The sequence below is a fragment of the Empidonax traillii genome, unplaced genomic scaffold, assembly GCF_003031625.1.
Source record: "Empidonax traillii isolate 1590-97213 ecotype Southwest subspecies unplaced genomic scaffold, ASM303162v1 scaffold267:size678996, whole genome shotgun sequence".
Classification (NCBI taxonomy): Eukaryota; Metazoa; Chordata; class Aves; order Passeriformes; family Tyrannidae; genus Empidonax; species Empidonax traillii.
In genome coordinates, this window is record NW_020955460.1 from 237,738 (window position 1) to 261,120 (window position 23,383).

At 51.3% G+C, this 23,383-nt stretch overlaps 1 protein-coding gene across 4 annotated transcripts in view; it reads right to left on the bottom strand.

The window, feature by feature from the left end:
- Positions 1 to 22,365, bottom strand: part of PIGQ (phosphatidylinositol glycan anchor biosynthesis class Q) — a 58,504-nt gene extending 36,139 nt beyond the window's left edge. For 2 of the 4 annotated variants that reach the window (XM_027889629.1, XM_027889627.1), the window contains exons 1-7: positions 22,328 to 22,365; positions 17,415 to 18,106; positions 12,077 to 12,208; positions 10,445 to 10,565; positions 4,111 to 4,237; positions 2,880 to 3,033; positions 194 to 305 (exon numbers count right to left, since the gene is read on the bottom strand). In XM_027889629.1, coding sequence (XP_027745430.1) covers positions 194 to 305; positions 2,880 to 3,033; positions 4,111 to 4,237; positions 10,445 to 10,565; positions 12,077 to 12,208; positions 17,415 to 18,079 — 1,311 coding nt within the window. In that variant the 5' untranslated portion in view covers positions 18,080 to 18,106; positions 22,328 to 22,365. Of the gene's footprint in view, positions 1 to 193; positions 306 to 1,647; positions 1,891 to 2,879; positions 3,034 to 4,110; positions 4,238 to 10,444; positions 10,566 to 12,076; positions 12,209 to 17,414; positions 18,107 to 22,327 lie in introns of those variants that run through there. The other 2 variants (XM_027889630.1, XM_027889628.1) reach the window with 2 other exon arrangements.
- Between the last annotated feature and the right edge of the window lie 1,018 nt (positions 22,366 to 23,383).

Consider the following 23,383-nt stretch of genomic DNA (forward strand, 5'->3'; position numbering starts at 1 on the left):
GGAAGGGAAGGGAAGGGAAGGGAAGGGAAGGGAAGGGAAGGGGAGCTGCAGGGCAGCAGAGGAGCCATGGATGCAGTGTTGGGGCATGTCCTTGTTCCGGGCACCACAACTCCCCCATGGCTTCTGTCTCCGTGCTGGCTGGAGCAGGACAGGGTCACAGGGTCCTGCAGTGACCCCAGGGCTGCAGCACTACCTGGTCCAGGTCATAGGAGCAGGAGTCCACCCGCTGCCGGAGCACGTTCCACTTCTTCCCCCGGAACAAGCGCCACAGGGACGACAGCCCGTAGATCTTGAGGCAGTAGAGCCTGAGCAGAGAGAACACTGAGGGCATCAGAGCTGGGAGCTCCTGAGCACCAGCCCCAGCCAGCCTCACAGCCCCCTGCCCACCCAGCCACCAGTGTTGCAGAACGGGGGGGGGGCAAAAGAGATCAGCTGAGAATGGCACAGAGAAATGGCTCAGTCAGTGCATTTGGGCTGGCCCTGGCACAGGGGCTCCTGCAGCCAGCTCTGGGCCACTGGAGGGCAAAGGCCAGGCCACGTCGTGGGGCTGCAGCAATTGCCAGCCCCATGGCACCACCTTCCTGGCAGCAAATGGTGGTGAAGCCCTGGGGTTGCCCAGAGAAGCTGTGGCTGCCCCTGGATCCCTGGAAGTGTCCAAGGCCAGGTTGGACGGGGCTTGGAGCAACCTGGGCTGGTGGAAAGTGTCCCTGCCCATGGCAGGGGTGGAATGGATGATCTTCAAGGTCCCTCCCAGCCCAAACCAGTCCTTGATTCTGTGAAAAGCAGCAGCAAGCTCACTCCCCCATGCTCACCTGTGCGTCCCCAGTTCAGATCTGTCCCTTTCCCTCACTTCTTCACACCCTCCCACAGCAGGGCTGGCCAAGGTCTGACCCCCCCTCCTCGAGTCAATGCAATGCAACTTTGCAGCACAGAGACAAGAGAGAGGACTGGATCCCCTGTGCCTTCTCCAGTAACCCACAGCTCCAAACATCCTCAAGAAGGGGAAGAGACCAAGGAAATGGTCCCTACTGCATCCCTTTCTTAGGATTCACAAACTTGGTGCTAGGACACTTGGAGCTACTTCCCTCCCAGAAAAATGGCAATGATGAGGGAAACTTGGGATGACAAGGGACGTGAAACAGACACTCCTCTATGGAAAACCATCAAGGAATAAAGGACTCCTGGGATGAAGAAGAGGCACAAAGAGCCCTGGGCAGAAGGGCTTTCCATCCATACAGGGATGGAAAGAAAGTTTTGCCAATCCGTAGGGCAAAACTGAGCCTGAGAAAGCCTGAGCTACAAAGCCAGCCTGGTAAACCAGGCCAGCTAAGTCATGGAGGCTGCTCAGATTTCATATCAGCTTTGTGAAAGCAGAGGCAAGGAGCCTTTTCCCAGAGAGGAATCTCTAGGATTGAGGAACACCAGCTGCTTCCAGGAATTGGCAGGGTGCTGCCAGGCTGCAGGCACAGCTGGGTGCACTGATCCCTGGGCAGGAGGGTGCCCAGGAAGGCTCCTCCAGGCTCTGGGACACACCAGACATGGCTCTGACTGAGGCCACACACTCCCTGCACATCCTGACATGACACCAAGCGAGTGTTGCTGTGGTGGCACCTGCCCCATCTGCCCTGGCTGCCTGCACACACTGGCCTGCTCTCCTGTCACTCTGTGGTTTGCTTCACAAGGGGATCTTGGGCTTCACCAGTACCTGAACCAGCAAATTCTTCCACCAGCTGTGGGAACTCGAGGTGCTGTGGTGGCTGTGGGTGACTGCTGTCCCTTCCTGGCTCTCCATGGGGGGCACCTGGCTCAGCAGGGCAGCTCAGTGCCAGTGCCAAGGTAACACAGAGCTCTCTGTACTCCTGACAAACACCAGGTGGGTTGGCTGGCTCCCTGCAGCTCGTGGGAAGAGCAATCAGCTCAGAAAATGCTTTTCCTACTTCTACTCTCTGCACAGTGAGGAGAAGCAAGGCCACTCCTCACAGACCAGCACAGAGATTCCAGCACTTAGAGGTGCTGGGAAGAGACTCCCCATCACTGACACTGATTTTGGGTGTAAGCCCTGTACTCACAACAGACCTGACTCATAAATCATGTCTCAATATTTCCAACCATTCCCTAAACTACTCATGTTTCTTCTACTCTTAGCAGTGTGAAGCCTGGGGAGGGACAATGACCATTCTGCACCTTATAAACCCAAAGGTCCTTTATTTACTGTATCCTATCCCCCTGTCAGGCTCAGCTGTTGTCCCATGGCCCGTGTGACCCCTTGGTGCAGCACAGGAGGCAGGAGCAGAGCACAGGGATGGGTACTCCTTGCACAGGAACCACAGTGTGCCCCAGATGTGCCCCAAAGCCCCTTGCACTCCCCCACACTGCCCCAGTCCTCAGGCCACAGGGCTCTCCAGGAGGTCCAGACAAGGACCCCAAACCTGGCAACTGTGCTCCACATGAACCTCTGAAGCAGGGAAGAAACAGGGACTCTGGAGCTTCTCCGTTGCTACAAGAGTTCCCCTCTCCTCCTCCTCTCCTCTCATTCCCCTCCAAACCACTGGACAGAGTGCAACTGAGGAGAGGACTATGAGGCTGAATCAAAGGGATGGGGAGAGCAGCTTTCCTGTCCTCTGCCTGTCATGTAGTTTTATTTTTCCAGGTCAATACCACGACAAATAAATATTTAAACACAGGAGAACTGAAAGACAGGTTGCTTGCACTATTGTGGTCACCATTTCTACCAGCATAAAAGAATTAATACATAAATTGCTGGTTAAACTGTGAATTGAAAAGCACTCCACCAGGACTGAATGATCCAGCAACTGAAGGTGTGGCCTGAGGGCTCTGTGGCCCTTGTCCCCACCCAAAGCCAGGGGGGAAGGACTCACCTGGCCCCGTAGACATAGAAGCAGTAGATGTGGAAGGTGAGGAGCGCGATGATGTCGGAGAGGATGCACAGAGCCACAGTGAGGCCCAGGCAGGCGGACAGCCCCACGTACCACAGGATCATCTCGATGAAGGGAGACATCAGGTGGATGTAGCCTGGGGGACATGGCAGAGGGTGAGTGTCATCTTCCTCCTGGCACTCTCAAAGGTCTGATTCCCCCTACTCTAGAGCACTGCTCCGGAAATCAGAGCCATGAAAGTGTGGAAGGGAAGCTGGAAAACTCCTTTAGATGTCACCTCCTTTTTAGGAGCCCAGGTTTCTGTTCAGATGTGGCAGCTCTGTGAGGAAGGGGAGGACACACCTTGAATAGAGCAGCCACTTTGCTCCACGTGTGATTCACAGACTCATGGAATGGTTTGGGTTGGAAGGCACCTTAAAGCCCATCTTGTTCCACCCTCTTCCATGGGCAGGGACACTTTACTAGCCCAGGTTGCTCCAAGCCCTGTCCAACCTGGCCTTGGACACTTCCAGGACTGGAACATTTTCTTGTATCTGGGTTCTCAAGTACATTTTTAACTGCACACATCAACATTTACTGCAACCGTTCCTATTTTCCTGCCCTTCCCACAAAAGCCACCCCATATGGCTTTTATAAAACAAAACAGTGTGGAGAAACAGTCTCTTTCATCACTAAAGGGGGGCAAAGTCACACAAACGACCACACTCGATTGGTGAGCAAAGCAAAGCAGTACAATAACTGTGGGGTTTGTGTCCATCATGACTGTACATCAAGGACAGAAGGGGGGTATTATTTCAAATAATGAAATTGCACTAAGCTGAAGTTGGGGATAGAACAGGGCTGGGGTTTGCATCCCTGCACATTCCTCATCCCTACCCCATCAGCTGCCTTCCCCATGGCAAAGGCCGTGTAAACCCCAGGTAAGACCTTGTAGAGGTGCCTTCCCTTGGACACCCACCACCAGTGACACCAAGAAAGCTCCATAGTGATCTGCACTTCTTGCAGAGCATCAACACCAGCACTTTGCTTAATATGCATGATTTCCTTGTGTGGGAATCCAACTTTGGCTTCAGTTCCCACAGCAGGAAGACTCAAAGACAAGTCTGCACTTGCAGAAAAGCATTTTGATTCATTACTCACCTCTAGGCAAACATTAAACACTCAGAGGGAAGAGATGAAAAGGGAGGCTGGGAAGTTAAACAACTGCACTTACTAATCCAGAGATGGATGTGGTAGAGGAAGAAGCGGCCCAGAACCTGATCCAGAGCTCGGTTCATCTTCAGTCCAGCTGGGGCTCCCATCAGCCACTGGAGCAGGTCCTGGAGCTCCTCAGCTACGCGCTGCAAACACAGGGAAGTGGGGAATGGAGATAAAACAGTGCTCCCACACCAAACAGGAACTGTGCTCTGTTAGTGCTGCCCCCTCAAAGGATTCTTACCACAACCTTCAAACCCACGGAAAAAAATCCAAACAGCTACTTTACAGCCAAACAGTCAAATCAGAAATGCACCTTCACTGACTCCTTACTGACCCAAACACAGCAGCTGAGAGGGACCTGAACTGCTTCCATGGTCTCAGTGCTGGGAACGTGAAACTGTGTCACCTCTGGTAGACCTGCACAGTGTGAAATGAGAGTTCTGGAGATAGATGGCAAATGCTGGTGCACAAATGGACTTCTGGAGACAGGCAACCGAAAAGTCAGAGCTGAGCTTGGGGAAGCCTGCCAGGACTGTAAAAAAGGGGGGGGCGGATATGGCAGTGCAGTGAATTTTTACAAATTTATGTGTTTAGAGCAGGGTAGAAAACACAATTATATACATGTATTTCATACACAAAATTTCTTGACACTCTGTGCTGTCCTAGGTAAAATTAGCCCTGCTTATAGCGCTGCTCTTGCCTCTCACGGTTGTGCCTCTCTGCAGGCTCCATGGAGAGGTACCTATGGCATTCCTGAAACAAAGCAGCCTCTGAATCACTGATGAAAAACACTAATGGAGCTTGTCCCCAAATCACAGAATCAGAGACCATTATGGTTCGAAAAGACCTCTAAGATCATCAAGTCCACATGGCCAAGGCTACCACTAACCCAGGTCCCCAACTGCCACATCCACATCTTTTACGTCTCTCCAGGGATGGTGACTCCACCTCTGCCCTGGGCAGCTGTGCCAGGGCCTGACCACCCTTTTCACGAAGAAATTTTCCCAATATCCAATTTAAACCTCCCCTGGCACAGCTTGAGGCCGTTTACTCTCCCCCTGTCCCTTGTTCCCTGGGAGCAGAGCCCAACCCCCCTTGGCTCCCCCCTCCTGTCAGGGAGTTGCAGAGCCAGAAGGTCCCCCCTGAGCCTCCTTTTCTCCAGGCTGAGCCCCCCCAGCTCCCTCAGCTTACCTCAGACTTGTGCTCCACACCCTTCACTGGGGGCTTTGACTCACAATTTCTGGTGATTTCATCCCAGGCTGATGTTATTTACTGATTTTCTCTCTCCACTCCTCTACTCTACACTCCCCTTGCAGTGGCTCTGCTGTTTGGTGCTTCACACCTGCCCTACTGCCCTGAGCTGAAACCAGAGGTGACTCCATTTACAGGCTGTGAACTGAGGTAGCTGAGAGTGGTAACCTTCAGCACGGAGTTGGGGAACATACCTGGAAGAAGGGCCCTCTCACACTGTCCCACATGAACAGACTGTGAGGAAAAGCCTTCTACCTCCAAAAATCCCACTGACAGTTAAGTCCATCCAAGCGAAGGGCACTGAAAACTGCCCACATATAGAACCACCAAACCACACTTCCTAAAACACTGCAGCCTTCTTTCCCTGTCATTCACGTGGATAATTTCCCTACAAGGAAATTGTTTCCAAGGAACGATTCCATTTTCTTCATTAACCAATGAGATCCTGGCAAAACGAGTTTGTAAATATTTACTTTTTAGTGCGGTGGCGAAATTAATGGCTCCATCTCTAACTTCTCCAAAAGGCTTGTCTTGCTGCTCCCTCCATTTTTCCTCTGTCTCACTGCAAGTCAGGACTGATTGGATCCCATGGAGCTCACCTCTGTGGCTGAGAAGCGTTTGCTGCTTTATAAATAGACCGGGTTTAATATTTAAAGTGTTGGATTGGTAACTTAGAGAAAGCATTTGGGGATTTTAATGAAATATTTAAACGCTTGAAAGCAGTCCTTCAGCAAGGCTGGTTTTTTAGCAGGGAGTATTTCTGGAGGCTGCCAGTCCCAGAGGTGCTGCTGAACCCTGGCAGGGGCACGTAGCCCCGGGAAGGTGTCCTGTCTTGCTGTTATTTAGCTGGGCAAGGCTTCCCAAAGCACAGTCCTGAGGCACAACCTTGGAGATTGTTTTCCAAGCAGATATTTTAGGACTGATCGATAGCCAGGAGAATCGGAAAAGGTGACTGGGAGGCCGGTTCTCCTCCTGCAGCCACGAATACTGAATGTGGGCAGGATTAATAAATCACACCCAGCAGGTTGAAGTGTTTCATAACAGGGTGCAGGGACACGACCAAACTGGAGAGAGATTGAAGCTAAGGAGGGTTAGATGAGCTCACTGGGGAAACATTCCCTTTACTGTCATGCTCTTCCTAGTTCCCATATGCAGAGGGACTGATGGTGATGTGACATGGATAAGGACACACAGGGCACCAGGAAACCCACTGATGCTTCAGGGAAGGGCGAACGGAGCTGGGAAGGGGCTGGAGCAGCAGGAGCAGCTGAGGGAGCTGGGGGGGCTCAGCCTGGAGAAAAGGAGGCTCAGGGGGGACCTTCTGGCTCTGCAACCCCCTGAGAGGAGGGGGGAGTTGGAGGGGGTTGGGCTCTGCTCCCAGGGAACAAGGGACAGGACAAGTGACAGCCTCAAGCTGTGCCAGGGGAGGTTTAGGTTGGATATTGGGAAAATTTTTTCATGGAAAAGGGTGGTCAGGGCCTGGCACAGCTGCCCAGGGCAGTGGTGGAGTCCCCATCCCTGGAATTGTTCACAAAGCACGTGGATGTGGCACTTGGGGACACACTCTAGTGGTGAACACAGAGGTGGTGCTGCCTGACTGGGGGACTTGGTGACCTCGAAGCTCTTTTCCAGCCTTAATGGTTCTATGTGGTGCAGGTTGGAGCACAAAGAGCCAAAGCTCTGCCTGCCAGACACACCTGCCCATGCGTGCTGCAGGTGTTTGGGGCTCTGAGATACACCATTTCACAAATTACCATCCATAAATATTTTCCAGGAAGTGTTCCCTCTGCTTGCTTTGTTTATGCATCAGCGGAACAAGGCTGAGTAGGAATGTACATCCAATTATCTCCAAGCCCCAGTAAGGTTTTTGGAGGCCCAGTCTGTGATAAATATTTAACTGTTTCAAAGAGATTACAGCTTTAGAAACAGAGACACCGGTGAGGATGAAAGGGATGAAGGAGGGAAAAAAAAAGAAGATAGTTTATAAGCCAGTGTAGTGTTTTGAGCCAGGTATTTCTGAAAGAAGGCTGTCTTGTGGAAAAAGGACAACCACTGGCAAGCCTGGTGGGATCAAGGGGAAGGAGGAAGGCACGAGCTGTGCGGGCACCTACAGAGAGATTATTCCCATTTTCCATTCTTGGATTTGAAAGCCTGCTCCTCAAATCAGTCCTTGGTACTGCACACAGCTCCTTGCCAGTGGCTCCCTGGGTGTCTGTGAATCACATCTGCCTCGCTGCCTGACAAAAGTAACTTGTTATTACAGCCAGCACAGCACAGCTCCTCAAGCTGTGAGAGTGGGCTGCCTTGTGCAGCATCAACAATTGCCAGCTAAGTGCTGATTTGAGAACCATTTCATCAGGGGATGAGGAATGATGGCCAGGGAACAGGGACTGAGCCTCCCGGCAGCAGCTGAGCCTGTGACCTGTGCTGAGAGTCAAAATACCCCACCTGGACCTGCCTCCTTCCAGAGAGATGCCTGCTAGGCAAAAAGATGAGCAGTTTATCCAGGCTGCACACAGCTGTAATTTTGTCAATGTTAAAATCAATCTATCAAACCAATAAGGTTATGTGTTATATAAGGTTAGTTTGTCAATATGAAAATCAGTGAGGTTAAAATAAGGTTGTGCACAATATATAATATATTAGAGTACATAATAAGCTTATTATAAGAGAATCAGGGAATACGCTGAGAGGGAAGGGAACAACAAGGACCTTGGCCCTGCCCAGGACACCCCAACAATCCCACCCTGTGCCTGAGAGTGTTGCCCAAACCCTCCTGGAGCTCTGGCAGCCTTGGGGCTGTGCCCACTGCCCTGGGGAGCCTGTTCAGTGCCAACCACCCTCTGGGGCAAATGATATATCCAATATTCTATTTACTAACACTGAGGTGTAAGGCCAAGGCCATCAGCAGATCTGGGGCACAGCTCAAAAGCAGAAGAGAAGGCGCTTCAGGGAAGGAACAGGAGCTCTGTTACTGAACTTGGCAACACACAAGCACTTGAGAAAGCCCCAGTGATGGGAATAATGCATTCCAGATGGACACTCAGCAGCACAGAGGAAACCTACTGCTGAATGGCTAAGGGGAGATTTTGCTGTCATACTGGAAAAGAAGTGGAGCTGGCTTGCTCAGCACATGCTGAAGTCATTGGTATATTTTGGGATCACTCAGATCTGCATTTTTAAGGTCTGCACAATATGTATATAAATCAATGCCCAGCAAAGGCAGTCAAAGGACTCCAAATGATTTTATGATGTCTACAATCCAATATGCCTGAAAGAAGAAAGTAAGGCTGGGAAGTAAGGAGAGCTGTGAGTGGCCCGAAACGATAAGCCTGGATAAACAGGGAAGAAAAAGGCACTGACTGGCTATCAGGGCCCCCCACACATGGAGGAGTCAGCACTTCCAGGAAGGAAAGCAAACAGCTCCTGGTGATAGCCAGGTAACCAAGTCCACACACGTAGGAGGCATGTGGAGATAACTGACACTGATGCATGAGCTGAGTGACAGGTGAGCTTAATTACTGGGAGAGGAACAAACAAGCAACCTCGCAGGCCAGCCTGTCCAGGACAGGTGCTGGGGTTGGACACACCTTGAGCACGGAGAGTGTCCATCTGCCAAAGACACTGGGCAGATGGAATCCCTCCCGGAGCCACCTGTGCCACCAGGAACGCAGCCAAAGCCACTTCCCTGCAGACTTGTTAAGAACTCAGATTTCTGAGAGCTGGGCCACTTACAATAATCCCATAGGGAGAGCTCTAGGGAACTTAAACTTCTCCAGTGGTAAGGGAAAAGACTTGCTTAGGAAAGTATTTGTAGTGCACAGCTCCTGCAGGAAATGTGGTCCTTTCTACCCACCATTGCTGGTGAGCAGTGACTGCAGCAATCCTTAAAACATGCTATCCTTGAAAGTGTGACTATGGAAGATAAGAAAAACAGCAATAATCATGATTCACAGCTACGCTGGGCGCTCCATACACACTTCCTGAGAGCACAGCACATCCAAGAATGATAAGAGACTGATGGTTTGCAACAATTAAAGGGTTAGACACAGACCAAGCAGATCATCATCAAGGGAAATGGGAGCCCTCCTCAGGAAATGCAGCATCAGTAGGAAAAATAAACCACTGCTGGAATTCTCTAAGCAGAATCAAGAAGCTGGAGAAAGAGCAGAAAGAAGATGTTCTTCAGCTGCTAGAAAGAAACCAATGGAAAGATCCACTCAGAAATGAAAGAAAAGTGGGCAGAGAAGGGATTAGGCCATGCAGCTGCAAGGCAGGGCTCAAAATTGGCTGCACATGTATCCCCAAGACACAGGAGCTCTTAAGACAGAGCTGAACTCAGATTAGTGGTCTGGTCTCCAGCTTCTGAAGTACATTATATGTTCCTCACTGCCACTGAACAGATATACTGGAGCTCTGCACCTAAAATGAGCCACCAGAAGAGCAGGGTGGTGTGAGTCAGACTTGCTCTTCACGAATTTCTGCTGATGCTGAGGGATCTTCGTGGGCAAGAGGAGTTATGTTTGACAGAATCACAAGACACAGCAAGTTTTCCTAGTTTAGCCTCTGTGTCCCAAAGCTCTCAGGCAGGATTTCAGGTGTTTGTACCCTGAGCAGCCAAAGCCTTTGGACTTCCCCACGAAACTCCTTTCACAAGCACAGCTGCACTGCTTATCAAGTCTGACTTTTCAGCAGTTTATCAGATTCAGCCCAGGTTACAGCTCTGTTTCCCCCCAAACAATCTGAGGACACTTTCTGTTGACTTTAGAACAAAATAAAAGTACTGTGGCTCCATAACCACTCAACCTGCAGCAGCAGAGCTCTGTCCAAGCCATAATTGTTCCTTCAGGAGTTGGAGCAGCCCTCCAGTAAACATCTAATTACCATGCACAGCACATGCAAAGCAGAGCTTTTGAGCAGCCCCAACAGGCTTGATTGAAGATTTCACTGCTCTTGAGGAGACTTAATTTGCATGACTTCAGACAGGACTCTCTGAAACCCTTGTGTGGGAGGCACTGCCTCCTTCCAACTACCCCAGGCATCGAGAGCTGGTCAGCACCCAGAGCAGGTGGAAGAGGAACAGCCTTAGCCAGACTTACGTCAGCCACGGGGATGAGAGTGTCAGCAAGGTGACCAATTCGGTTCTTCCTGTAGAGCCAGGACATCAGCAGGATCCCCAGAGCCACATCAATCAGCAGAGAGACAAAGATGTTGGCTTTCCTGCATGCAGGAGAAAGAGAAACAGGGTTAGAGAAAGAGGAAGGACGGTGTTTAATGTTTCAATGACAACTGTTGGCTTTGCTTACGTCGCATCTTTAACGTCCCAGGGACAACAGGACAACCCAGTGAAGAGGAACAGCGCAGGGACCTTTTGACCTTCCCTGCTGTGCCATTCCTTCTGTGCTCAGCCTGGAGAGGAGAAGACTGAGGGGAGACCTCACTGCAGTCACAACTTCTTCCTGAGGGGCAGCGGAGGGGCAGCTCCCATCTCTGCTCTGGGGTCAGGGACAGGACCTGAGAGAACGGCTGGAGCTGTGTCAGGGCAGGCTCAGGCTGGATCTCAGGGAAAGGTTCTTTCCCCAGAGGGTGGTTGGCACTGAACAGGCTCCCCAGGGCAGTGGGCACAGCCCCAAGGCTGCCAGAGCTCCAGGACAGCGTTCTGAGGGACAGGGTGGGATTGTTGGGGTTCTGTGCAGGGCCAGATGTTGGATGGATGATCCCTGTGCGTCCATTCCAGCTCAGGACAGTCTGTGATTCTAAACATGGATCCACTCAGGAGTCTGCCACACCACAAAAGCTTTTTTAATAGGGAGCAAAGACTGGACTGAAGCTACAAAGAGGAATGTTAGACTGAAAGGTAGAGACGCACTCAGGGGGATTTACCAATTACCAGCACTGAGGGCACCAGCACTTGGAGCATCCACGTTGAGATCAGATGGTTTCCCAACTCAAGGCAATAAATAGTGTTTCTGGGTTCATACACAAACCCAGAAGGACTGCTGAGCTGCCCCTTCCCTGCTGGAGTTTCTGAATGAAATTCCATGACGTGAGTTATTCAGGAAATCAGATTAAACAATCACAGTTACTTTTGGTCTTCAAATCTGCTAATCTATTTTAAGTGTTCCCTGGGAGTCTATTACTGCAGGATCAGAGAAGCACAGAGAACCAGACTGGCTGTGGAAGGGCCGCAGGGCATTCAATCTTTGCCTCAGATCTCTGCTCTGTTCCACTCACTGTGCTGCATGTTTGCTTTTTCTCTTACACTGACTTTGTTAGTGCTGTCAGAGTCTCTGGTCTGAATTTTCTGCAAGAAAAGGTTCCCCAAGAGAATGGGTAAAAGAAAGGAGCATTTAAACCTTTCTGCCCCACTGAACACTGATGGCAGTTTTTGGCTATCAGCAGCACACAGGAAAGCAATGAGTTTGTGGGATTAGCGAGAGCAAAGCACTCACACATGGGTGCAGGACAAGCTTTTGGGGGGCAATATCCCAGTTGCCTTTCCCAGGCTTGGGAAAAAGGCAGATATCTGGCAAAAGGCATAATTAGCATATAAAGTTATAAACATACATGCATACAAATTGAGTGCAGAGCAAAGATGAGCAAACTGGCAGGGAGTGGAGCAAGGGGTGATGACCCCATAGTGCTGTGTGTGCATGGGATCCATGGTTTGGGTTCCCCAAGGGAGACAGGAGAAGAGCAAAGACACACATGACCTTCCATGTACCCCATACCTCATCAGCTGAGTCTGGGTTTGAGCCTTCTTGTCGCTGCTGATGACCTGGAGGTGCTGCAGGCGATGTCCCAGCTGCTCACAAGTTGAGAGTTTGCTCCATAAGAAAGACAAGGGCCAAAACTTCAGCACCCTGCAGAAACACATGGGAATGTCCCCTTTTGCCTCTGCCAGCATCCCAAATCCATGCAAAACAGGCAGTGTACAGTTAAGGCTGTGCAACCAGAGATGGTGATTAGATGTCAAGGACTCTCTGAAAGGTTAACAGAATTAAGGAGCCTTGCCAGACCAAGACATCAAAAGTAGACAACCCAACCTCTCATTTCCACTCTGTCAAACCACGTGCCTTGCTCTTCCAAGGAAGCCACAAGGCGATCCTGGCTCCAGCCTGTGCTTTGTGATACATCACTGGGCTTGCACAATGCCCTGAGCCTCCAGCAGAGAGGAACCAAGGCAGTTTTGTGTGCAGTGCAACAACACAACGTGGTGTAACTGCTGCACAACTCCCAGTGTTACCAATCTCAGAATCACTGAATGGTTCGTGTTGGAAGGGACCTCAAAGATCATCTCATCTCAACCCCCTGCCATGGGCAGGGACACCTTCCACTACCCAGGCTGCTCCAAGCCCCGTCCAACCTGGCCTTGGACACTTCCAGGGATCCAGGGGCAGCCACAGCTTCTCTGGGCAACCTGTGCCAGGGCCTGCCCACCCTCACAGGGAGGAATTTCTTCCCACTATCCCATCTAACCCTGCCCTGCAGCAGTGGGAAGCCACTGCCCCTTGTCCTGTCCCTCCATCCCTTGTCCCAGTCCCTCTCCAGCTTTCCTGAAGCCCCTTTAGGCCCTGCAAGGGGCTCTCAGGTCTCCCTGGAGCCTTCCCATCTCCAGGCTGAACAACCCCAACTGTCCCAGCCATTTCTCACCAGTCTCTCTTTTGTGTGAGCTTGGTATAACAAAAAGCAGTACACTCTGTGCAGTTTCTGTCCCTTTCCCCCTCTTTTCTTTTTCCTTCCAATTGATCCTTTTTTCTTTTTTTTTTTTCTTTATTACTTCCCAATTTCTTTCTCAGGGTCTTCCTTTCTACCTGCTCTCCACAGCCTTGCAGTGACCAGCATTATGTAGATAACATGACATTTAGAACTTAATTAGGTTCCAAAGTTAACATTCACATGAGGCTTGTAGGGGAGGAAACAGTCACACGGTTCTTTTCTTATGACTCAGAAGAAAAGTACTAAATGATGCTCAATTATTTTGGGGAGTTACTTTTATTTCCACACAACCTACAAAGCAAGGACTGATGGTGCTTTGTGTAGGTTAAAATGGCACAGCACTGGGTGCAGAACCCACAGCAACACACAGCACCAGGTTTGCTCTGGGGGCTAAACTCTGATGGGGACATCATTTGACTCACTTCTCTCCTGTACACAGTTGTTGTTGCACCATTTTCACAGTGCTTCACTGTTTTTTGTTTAGGGTCCAGGGATCTACATTCACTTTTAGCCACTCCACCTACTCTCCTGGACTGCTTTGGCACGGTCCTGCAGTTCACATCACCACACACCAGCACTATTCCTTGTATCCTGCTTTGCTTTTGAAACTGTAGAGCTGCTTGGATCATTACTGAGCACGACCTGCAGATCTGTGTCCCTGCAGTGTGTGTGTGCCTTCCACGGATTTCATCAGAGGACATTAGCCCACTCCCAGCAGCAGAGTGCCCACAGGACAGTCGGGGATGGACAGACTATTCATGCATTTCACACAAATCACAAGGGTATGGCCCCTCCAAACCCCCCTGAGCTCCCTATGGCTGCTGCCCCCTCCTCCCCACACCCTCCTGAGCCCTTCCACCCACCCTTCCTGCAGGGTTTGTCAGCTTGAAAAACCCAAGTGCTGAAGTGCCCCCTTCCCCCTCCCTCCCTCTCCATTCAGATTTCAGACACATTGGGCTTGAAACACACGCAGTGTTCTGTGAATCATTCTTAATTTGAGGTCTCCAAGTTACTCAGCTCTGCGCTCCAGCCTCCCACCTTGGAGACAAATGAGAGCACTGCTCCTCAGCTGCCTTGTCAGGGGAGGCTCCGTGCAGGGGAGGGACGGGGGGGGGTCACTGATGCTCACAGATTCACTGAGACACAAGGCCAGACGAGTTTTCTCTTCCAATTATGCCCCAGCCCAGTGGTTACAAATTCTGCTGTTGCAAAACTTGACTAGAGCAGAGGATTGCACTTGAAATGCAAAGGAGGGGGAAGGAGAAAGGCTCTACCTGTGGGATTATGTCCAGATGGCTGAAGGTGAGCAATTAGCAGTCAAACCCCAGCTGCCAGACCCTCTCAGCTGAGGCAGAAAGCAGCAGATCCAGGGCCCTGTGCCACACACTCGGGGTGACAGTCCCACATCCTCCCCCAGCACTGGGTGTCTCTCACCATCCAGGGCTGCTCCTCAAGCAACAGACACATCAGAGGGAAGTGTTTGTCTGTGCTACCACTGACTTTTCTTTTCACCCAACACCACAAGGACAACCTCTACTCCACTCACACACCTTCTCTGGAAAGGAAATACACATCCTTATTGAAATACAAACACAAACATGCTGCAAAAAGCTCAGCAGAGCAGCTGCAAGATGTGCTACGGGAACTCTCATCTCTAGGAGGGCTGAGGAAGAAAGCCAGAAATATTCCCTGCGTGGTCTCCTACCCCTTTGCACGTTGCCAGAAATGCTCCCACTTGTTTACCACCCACTAGACAGAATGATTTTCAGAACTTCAATGGAAAACCAACCAGATTAAAAAACCCAACAGAAATCCAGTGACGTTGTGTCATTGCATTATTTAAGCAGCAGGAGATCTTTGGGGTATTTCCAAATATAAGGAATTTTAGCAATAAACTAGCACAGCCTCCATGAGTACAAGTCTTGATTTTCCAATTCAGTTTTTTCCCAGGAGTGAGAGGGGATTTTTCAGATAACAGATGAAAAGCAATCTTTACAAATCTGGATCACATGCAAATATTAAGCTCCATTAACCAGAACTCCCAACTCTTTTTTTGCTCATTGCTGGAACCTGCAGGAACAGTGCCTCTCTTTGGATGAGGGATCAGAGCTCGTGGTGTTTATAAACAGACTTTTTTTTTTTTACAAGAAGCACACACAACTTATTGCCCCAAGACAAAATCATTCTGATGCCCCCAAGAGCACAGAGACCCTCAGGGATAATGGGAATCCTGCCCCCAAGTCCCTCAGAAGCAGAACTGCAATGGCCACCCCTCAGCACACGGTGGTGCTGAAGAAATGCCTTAACTCGAGATAAGAGAGCACTGGGTGAGCTTCGATGGGTGTCAGCAACTCACCTCCCCAGATTTCCAGCTGCTGCCCCCCTTCTCCAGAGCAAACACACAACAGGGCATATCCAGCAGGGCTGCAGCCCCAGAGGACATTGCTCATCCCCTTCTTCAGCTTTTCAAAGCTGACATCACAAAAACAGGGAAGGAAAGAAACCCTGTGACCCAAAGGAGCAAAAACCTGGTAGATCTTATTTTATGGGACATCCTGTCCCAGCACAGGGAGTTGGGGACTGGAAGGACACCTGCCCATGACACTTGGAACCCTCCCTGACTTGAGGATGTTGGCACAAGGGAGGTTGGAGCACACACACCACGTGCTGAGTGGAACCAAACTCACTTAAATGACTTAGAAAATCAAGCAGGAGGTTTGTTACAAAGCCAGGTACCAATCCCTGTCCTCCAAGACTGAGGCTTTGTAAGATAAGTGAGTATAACGCTGATCCTGTGGGTGAATAGAACAGAGCAGAGAACAAGCTGTATCTGTCTCCCAAGCCTAAGAACACGCTCAGCCCGGGTTTGTGCACAGCCAGCCTCACGTTGTGCCTGCTGGCAGGTACAGCTGGCTGCTGCTGTGCCTCCAAACATCCATCCTGGGCTTCGGAAAAGCTGAGGTCAGAATTGCTGAGAAGCTGGGTAGCAGCTATCCAGGCCCAACCAGACTAAGCTTCCCAACTTAGACTTTGTGAGGCTTGGGTTAACCTGACTCGAAGACTGACTAATCAAATCAGGACCTTTTAGGACAAAGAAAAGGATCCTCCTCTTTGTTGGTGGTGGCACAGTCCATGGACAGCCAGAAAAAGGACCTTCTGAGCTGACTCCCTTCTGACCTTCTGTCCAACCACAAAGGTGTTACTCAGTCACCACTGACAGCCACTAACACACAGCCAGCATCTACAGAGCAGCCACAGGAACCAGCGCTCCTTGATTATATCAGGTTTGGGCCTGATCCTAAATCTCTTCCAATAGAATAGTCCAAAACTGGCCAGTTTCCCCTTTATGCACCAAGATACGTAACCCAGCTGTTCAGAAAGCCTCTGCATGGGAAGAGTTTCACTGCAATTCCTTCACAACAGTATCACACAATTGGAAACTGTTAAAAGCCTCCCTCCCTCCCTCCTGCCCTTAGGCTGCACTTGAGAAGATTTATCCACGAATACAGTAGTAGCTGTTACCCAAATTTCATCAATTAAAGTGTCTCCTTGCAGCTGGGAACCAGAACTCCACTCCCCTCCCTGGCACAACCTCTCCAGGCAGGCTGACCAGGGCAGTGATGGAATCACCATCCCTGGAAGTGTTCAAAAGCATGTGGATGTGGCCCTTGGGGACATGGGTTAGTGGTGGCCTTGGCAGTGCTGGGTTAATGGTTGGACTCCATGATCTTTCCAACCTAAATGATTCCATGATTCTAAACTTCTCCCCTTCAAATATGGTCGGAATTCCTCGCTTGTGCAAGCACTTGCCACACATTACGTGGATCATCCTATTCAGTCTCCCAGTTGTGAGGATTTCCCCAAGGATTCATGCAGAGCAGCAATCCCTGGGACCTGCTGTAAGGTTCCAAGGCTGCTGCACCACAGTCTCCTGGAGGATAATGGATTTAGAAACACTGTTGGCTGATGTTTGGCAGCTGGGGAGGGACTCACAGCAAACAGGGAGGAGGGAGTCCCAGCTGTGAAGCCATTAAGGAGAGGATCCCAGTCAGCCATGGCATAGCTGGAAATCCACTGGTCCAGCTGTGATGAAAGTGAAGTGGGGCTGCTGCAAATGCCTCCCCAGAAACCCTCCCAGCTCCATAAAGAGTCCTGTCTGAGGGAGCCTTTGGCCTTGTGCGGGTTTTTGGCCTTGTGTTTTCCATGGGGCTCCCCAAACTCCAACAGCAGCCTCCTGCCAACAGAACCTCTTGTATCAACTGTATTTCTCACTGGGCTTGAGCAGGAGCCCCATAAATGCCTAAATTACACTTCCACACAAAACAAGCTGGCTGATACCACATCACTCACCTGCTCCTGCAGATCCCAGAGACCAGTGAGAGCAGGAACGTGAGGAGCATGCAGGCAGGCACAGAGGCCTGTTTGAGCAGCTCCACGATGATACTGGCCTCGACTCCCTCTGACTGCCAGTGGGTCAGCTTGATGGGCCCCTCGTCGTACCTGTCTGTCATGAACAGCACCCTGCTCCTGGCCACGGTGTCGAAGATGGCAGAGAGCTTGGAGGCATCCTCTGCCCTCCCATCAGCTGTGTCCAGAGGGGGGTGCAGATGGGAGAGCATGACTTTGCGCTGGTCATAGTACACCAAGATGACTTCTTCCTCCTTAGAGCTGCTGGAGTGTTTCTGAAGGATAGAGCAGCTCCAGAACTTGCTGTCTCCCTCTTTGCTTATCTGAATCCAAGGCTCATGGGAGAATATGGTCCCAAGGTCTTCCAAGAACTCACTCAGACCCTCCTCCTTCTCCTGCTTGCTGTTGCTCCAGGAGCCCAGCACAGAGAGGCTGACTCTGGTCACGCGCTGGACTTCCCCCAGGTACTGCTTGACCTGCACGGGGATGAAGGGGAAGTGCACCACGGCCAGGACCACTGCAGAGCTCTGCTGTGCCAGCCAGCGGCCCACCAGGATGCCACTGTCTGCCGAGGAGCAGCACGACGGGAAGAACACCTTGAGCACCATGGCAGGGACCCTGGAGGGACGGGGCACCTGCAACAGACACAAAATAAAAGCTGAGAATGGCAGGTAAATGCAAGGAAATCTGAGCTGGAAACGTCCCCTCACCAGGGAGGAGAAGCAAGCAGGTTTGAAAACACCGAGGCCAACCACTTGTGTAAGGACAGTGACAGCCACCAGACACACACGCGTTCAGGAGGTTCCTGATGATCTGCAGTCTTTGAAGTGAGGAGAGGTGAGTCTGGAGTCGCCTTTTCCGAGCCCTGGAGAGGTCTTTCACTGATAAGCACAGCACATTGGACCAGACAAGATCAAGAATTCACCCAGCCTTGGATCTTGGATCCCATGCTGGCTGTGCTGGAGCACTTCTAGAGTGCCCCACGGTGCCTCTGGGGAGTATTTCCTGCTATTACCAACAACCAAGTATTGATCTATGCCATAAAGCCAGATAATTTCAGACTCTCCTGCATCACCTCAGAACCCAGAGCTGCGCTCTGCAACAAAATCACTGAGCAACTTTGGTTGGATCACTCAGTTCCCCTCATCTGGAAACTGAGACAATAATTTCATCAAAAGGGACTACAGTGATTAGTTGAAGTTTGTGCAGCAGTTTTAATTCAGCAGATACAAGAGCCTAAAAAAGGGAGAGCATCTCTGCTTTATCAGTGCTCTTTATCTCCTGTGTTTTTCTCCCCATCATTAAGAACACATCTCAGTGGCTTTGGGAGACTCTTCCCAAAGGGGGCTTTGAGGCAGTTGACAGTGTCTCTTTAAATAAGGTGGAGGTTTCTAACAGAGCTGTAATTGCAGTAAGGGGGGCGCTGGCGCAGAACAGTCGCACCCGGCACCCGCTGTCCTTTCCCGTCCTTCAGCGCTTTGTTAGGGATGTGAAAACTCCGCAGGGCCCCGAGGCTGCCTCCTCTGCAGGGACCCAGTCAGTCGGAAAGGGAACATAGAGGGTATTTATAACACGGGCAGAGGATGCGCAGGGAAGGCCCTGATGGCTTTGTTTTCCTCTCTGTTAATGCAGGACAACTGAGCCAGTAAATCACAGCACCTGGGAATTTGCTACTTGGGTGTGGAGGGATGGGGAGCAGCAAAGGAGAGTGATTAACCTCTGGAGTTAAAACTCAGAGCAGGTTAATCCCTCGAAGTGTCCAAGGCCAGGTTGGACAAGGCTTGGGGCAACCTGGGCTGGTGGAAGGTGTCCCTGCCGATGGCAGGGGGTGGAATGAGATGGGCTTTAGGATCCCTTCCAAACTTACCATTCTGGGATTCTGTGACTCCTCTGGTCCCACAGCCCCAGTACACCAGTTGGAAATGTGGGAGTTCTCAGCTCCTTGAGCAACAAGGTGAGGTTCCCTTGGTGCACAGCACGGTCCTCAGACAGGGAAAGCACCACAGCTGCTGCCTTTGCAAGGAGTAATGCTGTTCTTCCTTGGACTGAATTTTCCCTTTTACTGCAAAACTCCAAAGCACCCACAAAACTTCCCTCAAGCAGACACAGGGGTGCTCCTGAGGGATTTTGTTGGAGCGTGGTGCTGGAAGCACAGTGTTGGCAGGTGCTGAGGGCACCCAGCACCGTCCCTTGTTGCCCCACAGACCCTCCAGCCCCTGGTGAGAGCTGGGGGCCACAGAGGGATAACCTTGGAGACCTGGAGTCTGTGAGGAAGCAGGGTCTCAGAAGAATCATAGAATCATGGAATGGTCGGGTTGGAAGGGAATTTAAAGCCCATCTCATTCCACCCCTGCCATGGGCAGGGACACCTTCCACCAGCCCAGGTTGCTCCAAGCCCCGGCCAACCCGGCCTTGGACACTTCCAGAGATGGAGCAGCCACAGCTTCTCTGGGCAAATGACAGAACCTCAACTACTGTGTGCTTTCCCAAAGGATTTCAAGCCTCCAGCAGAAGGGGAGGGAAGCAGAGAGCTCTGTCAGGGAGGGCAGAAGTGGCAGCTGTGACGCCCCGAGGCAGTCGGGGCACAGCACACCGGGCGTGGGCAGCACAGAGACCTGCAGCACAACTGAGAAATGGCATCTTTCACCACAGCCTCACGACTGCCACACCCAAATGGACTGAAAAACAAGACTTACAAGCTTATTTTTCACTCCTCTGGAAATATAGGGAATGTCTTCTAAGGAAAGAGTCAGGTATTTTTGGTGTTATTTTTCTGGAGGACATCAAAGGACACATGTCCTATCCAGAAGTGGTGAAACAGACACAATTAATTAGATTAATCCTTAAAATAGTTTGAAATAAAACCTGTCCCCTATATTTTGCCTCCCTTCCCTTCGGTATCCCTGGTTTGTCCAGGAATACTGGCCAAACCAGTGCTCCCTTCACCACCTCTCATGCCTCCTTGCTTAACTCAGGTTGTTAAGGAAACATTGTCAGGTGAGATGAGGTTTTGCTTTAGATTTGGAAAAGGATGTTAATTCTTTTCCCCTAAGACCCACAGACATATTCCCAGGAAAAAGGAAATAAATTATGTAAATAGAGGGGGTCTGAAAGGCAAAACAACAGATTGAATGTGTCAGGAATGTACATACACATATGCTCAGACATTACTTAAAATAATATAAATATAGCTAGTGATAACATTCTGGTTATATCACAGTACCAGAACCTTGTAAGTGAAGTTGCCAATAGCTGAATACTCTAAAAACTGAAATTGAGCTCCATTTTTGAAAGAAAAAATAAAAAAAATAAAAGAATAAGTACTTGAAGGGGGTTTTCAGTATTTATATCAGTAATATCGGAGAGGTACGTTTTTAAAGTTGATTTTTTAATTGTTCTTTTCCCTCAAGAGATGTCAGAGGTGTTTGAGTGTATCCCTACAAGAGACTTCCAGTATCTCTGCACAGCTGACCTTAAGGCTTTGTCCATCCATTAGACATTTGGAAGAGGAACTGTCAACTGACTCTCAATACAAACATTTACTTTTAACTGAGTATTTTTTTTAAAAGATAGCCACAGTCATCTGGGAAAACTTCTCATGGAACAGAAACACTTATCTTCTTTATTTTGGGAGTTTTTCCTCTTACACCTTCCCCAACTTGTTAAATTAATATCATTTTATGCACCCAACTACTCTGGCTATAGCTCAGGTCAAATCATGCCTAAGCACATCATCTGCCCTTTGGCTGCTGCAGAGAAGATTCTGATACGATTTTCAGGCTGTACAAAATATCTCGATAGCTGAAAACCAACTGATCAACTATTCTTATGTTACTGGGGCTTGTATTCCCAAATCCACGACTGGCTGTGTGTCCCACCTCATTCATTTCAACAGACTGAAATATAAAGTTCACCTCTTAAGTGTCATCACAGTCAATTTTTTTTTCACTGCTGCTCATTTTAGCAGAAAAATCCTACAATGTGCTTAGTCCCTGTTCATAAAATGCCTAAAATCTTCCAGATCCACCCATTCCTGCTGGAAACCCCCAGCCTTTTCCCTGAGATGCCACAGAGCATCAGCAAAAATGGACATCACTTAAAATGTGCAAGGTGACCAAAAAATGAAGACAGGGCCCCAGGATGAACTAATTTCATAACTTTTGTCAGAACAGCAAAGGTGAACAGTGGGATGTGGTGCAGGCGCAACCACAGGAGCCGTCCTGTGGCCACCAGCAGAGCCAGGGGGTCTGACTCTGGGTCAAACCCACACCTGAGCACTCCAAGGTCCTTCCAGGGGGCTGAGGGACAGCAGGCCAGGAGATACAGAATCATATAATCGTAAAGGTTGAAAAAGCCCTCCAAGATCATCGAGTTCAACCATCCCCCTGGCAATGCCAAGGCCACCACTGACCCATGTCCCCAAGTGCCACATCCACACGGCTTTTAAACCCCTCCAGGGATGGGGACTCCACCACTGCCCTTGGTAGCTGTGACATGGCTGGACAGCCCTTTCCATGAAGAAATTTCCCCAGTACCCAATATAAACATCTCCTGGCGCAGCTTGAGGCCGTTTCCTCTCCTCCTGTCCCTTATTCCCGGGGAGCAAAACCCGACCCCCCTGCCCCGGCTCCCCCCTCCTGTCAGGGAGTTGCAGAGCCAGAAGGTCCCCCCTGAGCCTCCTTTTCTCCAGGCTGAGCCCCCCCAGCTCCCTCAGCTGCTCCTGCTGCTCCAGCCCCTTCCCAGCTCCGTTCCCTTCCCCGCACACGCTCCAGCCCCTCAGTGTCTGTCCTGGCTCCCCCCGGTCCCCGCACAGCCCCCGGCCCGGCCGGGCCCGCCCCGCTCCGCTCCGTTCCTACCGCCCGCCCGGCGCCGCCGCTTCCGCCCGCGTTGCCCGGAGACGGGAGAGCCCCGCCGGGAGGGCCCGGCCGCCGCCGCCGCCCGCAGCCCGCGTTCCGAGGCGCTCGGGGCCCGGCTGTGCCCGCTCCCCGTGAGGGCCGTGAGGGCCGTGAGGGCTCGGCTGTGCCGGCTCCTCTCCCTGTGCCCGCTGGGAGGGCCCGGCCCGGCCCCGCCGCTCCCCGCGCTCCTCACGGCGCCTTTGCCCGGCCGGGGAGCGGCGGGGCCGCCTGGGACGGGCGATAAGGACAGTCCCTGTGCCCGTCCTCCCCTGGAGCGGGGCCAGGGGCTCGCGTGTCCCCGTGGGACCCCACTGCCCCCCATCCCAAGGCCAAGGGACTCACCTGTCCTCACCAGACCCTGTTGTCCTTCATCCTCACGGGCCGGGGGCTCGGCCGTCCTCATGGAACCCAACTGTCCCCCATTCCTACAAGCCAGAGGCTCACCTGTCTTTACAGGACCCCATTGTCCTCTGTTCCAAAAGTCCAGGGACTCTCCTGTCTTCACAGGACCCCACTGTCCCCCATGCCACAGGGCTCTCCTGTCCTCATGGGATCCTGTTTTCCCCATCCCACAGGCGACGAACTTGCCTTTCTAATGTGGGACCCTGATGTCCACCATCCCCCAAAGTCCAGGGACTCTCGCCTGTCCACACAGGACTGTGTTGTCCCAAGTCCCCAGAGGCCAGAGGTTTGTCTGTCCTCACGGGACCCCCTTGTCTTCCATCCCTAAGGGCCAGGGACTTGTCTTGCCAAGCAGGACCCCATTCACCCTCATCCCCAAAGTCCAAGGACTCACCTTTCCTCAAGAACCCAGTTGTCCCTCATCCCAAAGGCCAGGGACTTGTCCATCCCTATGGGACCCTTTTATCCCCCACTCCTACAAGCCAGGGGCTCACCTGTCCTGACAGGACCTCTTGACTCCCATCCCTCCCACCTCCACAGCCCCCTGGCCTGCCAGAGGCCCATGGGTGCAGATGGGTGCCCGGGAGCTTCCCTCATGTGTCCCACTGGTGGGTT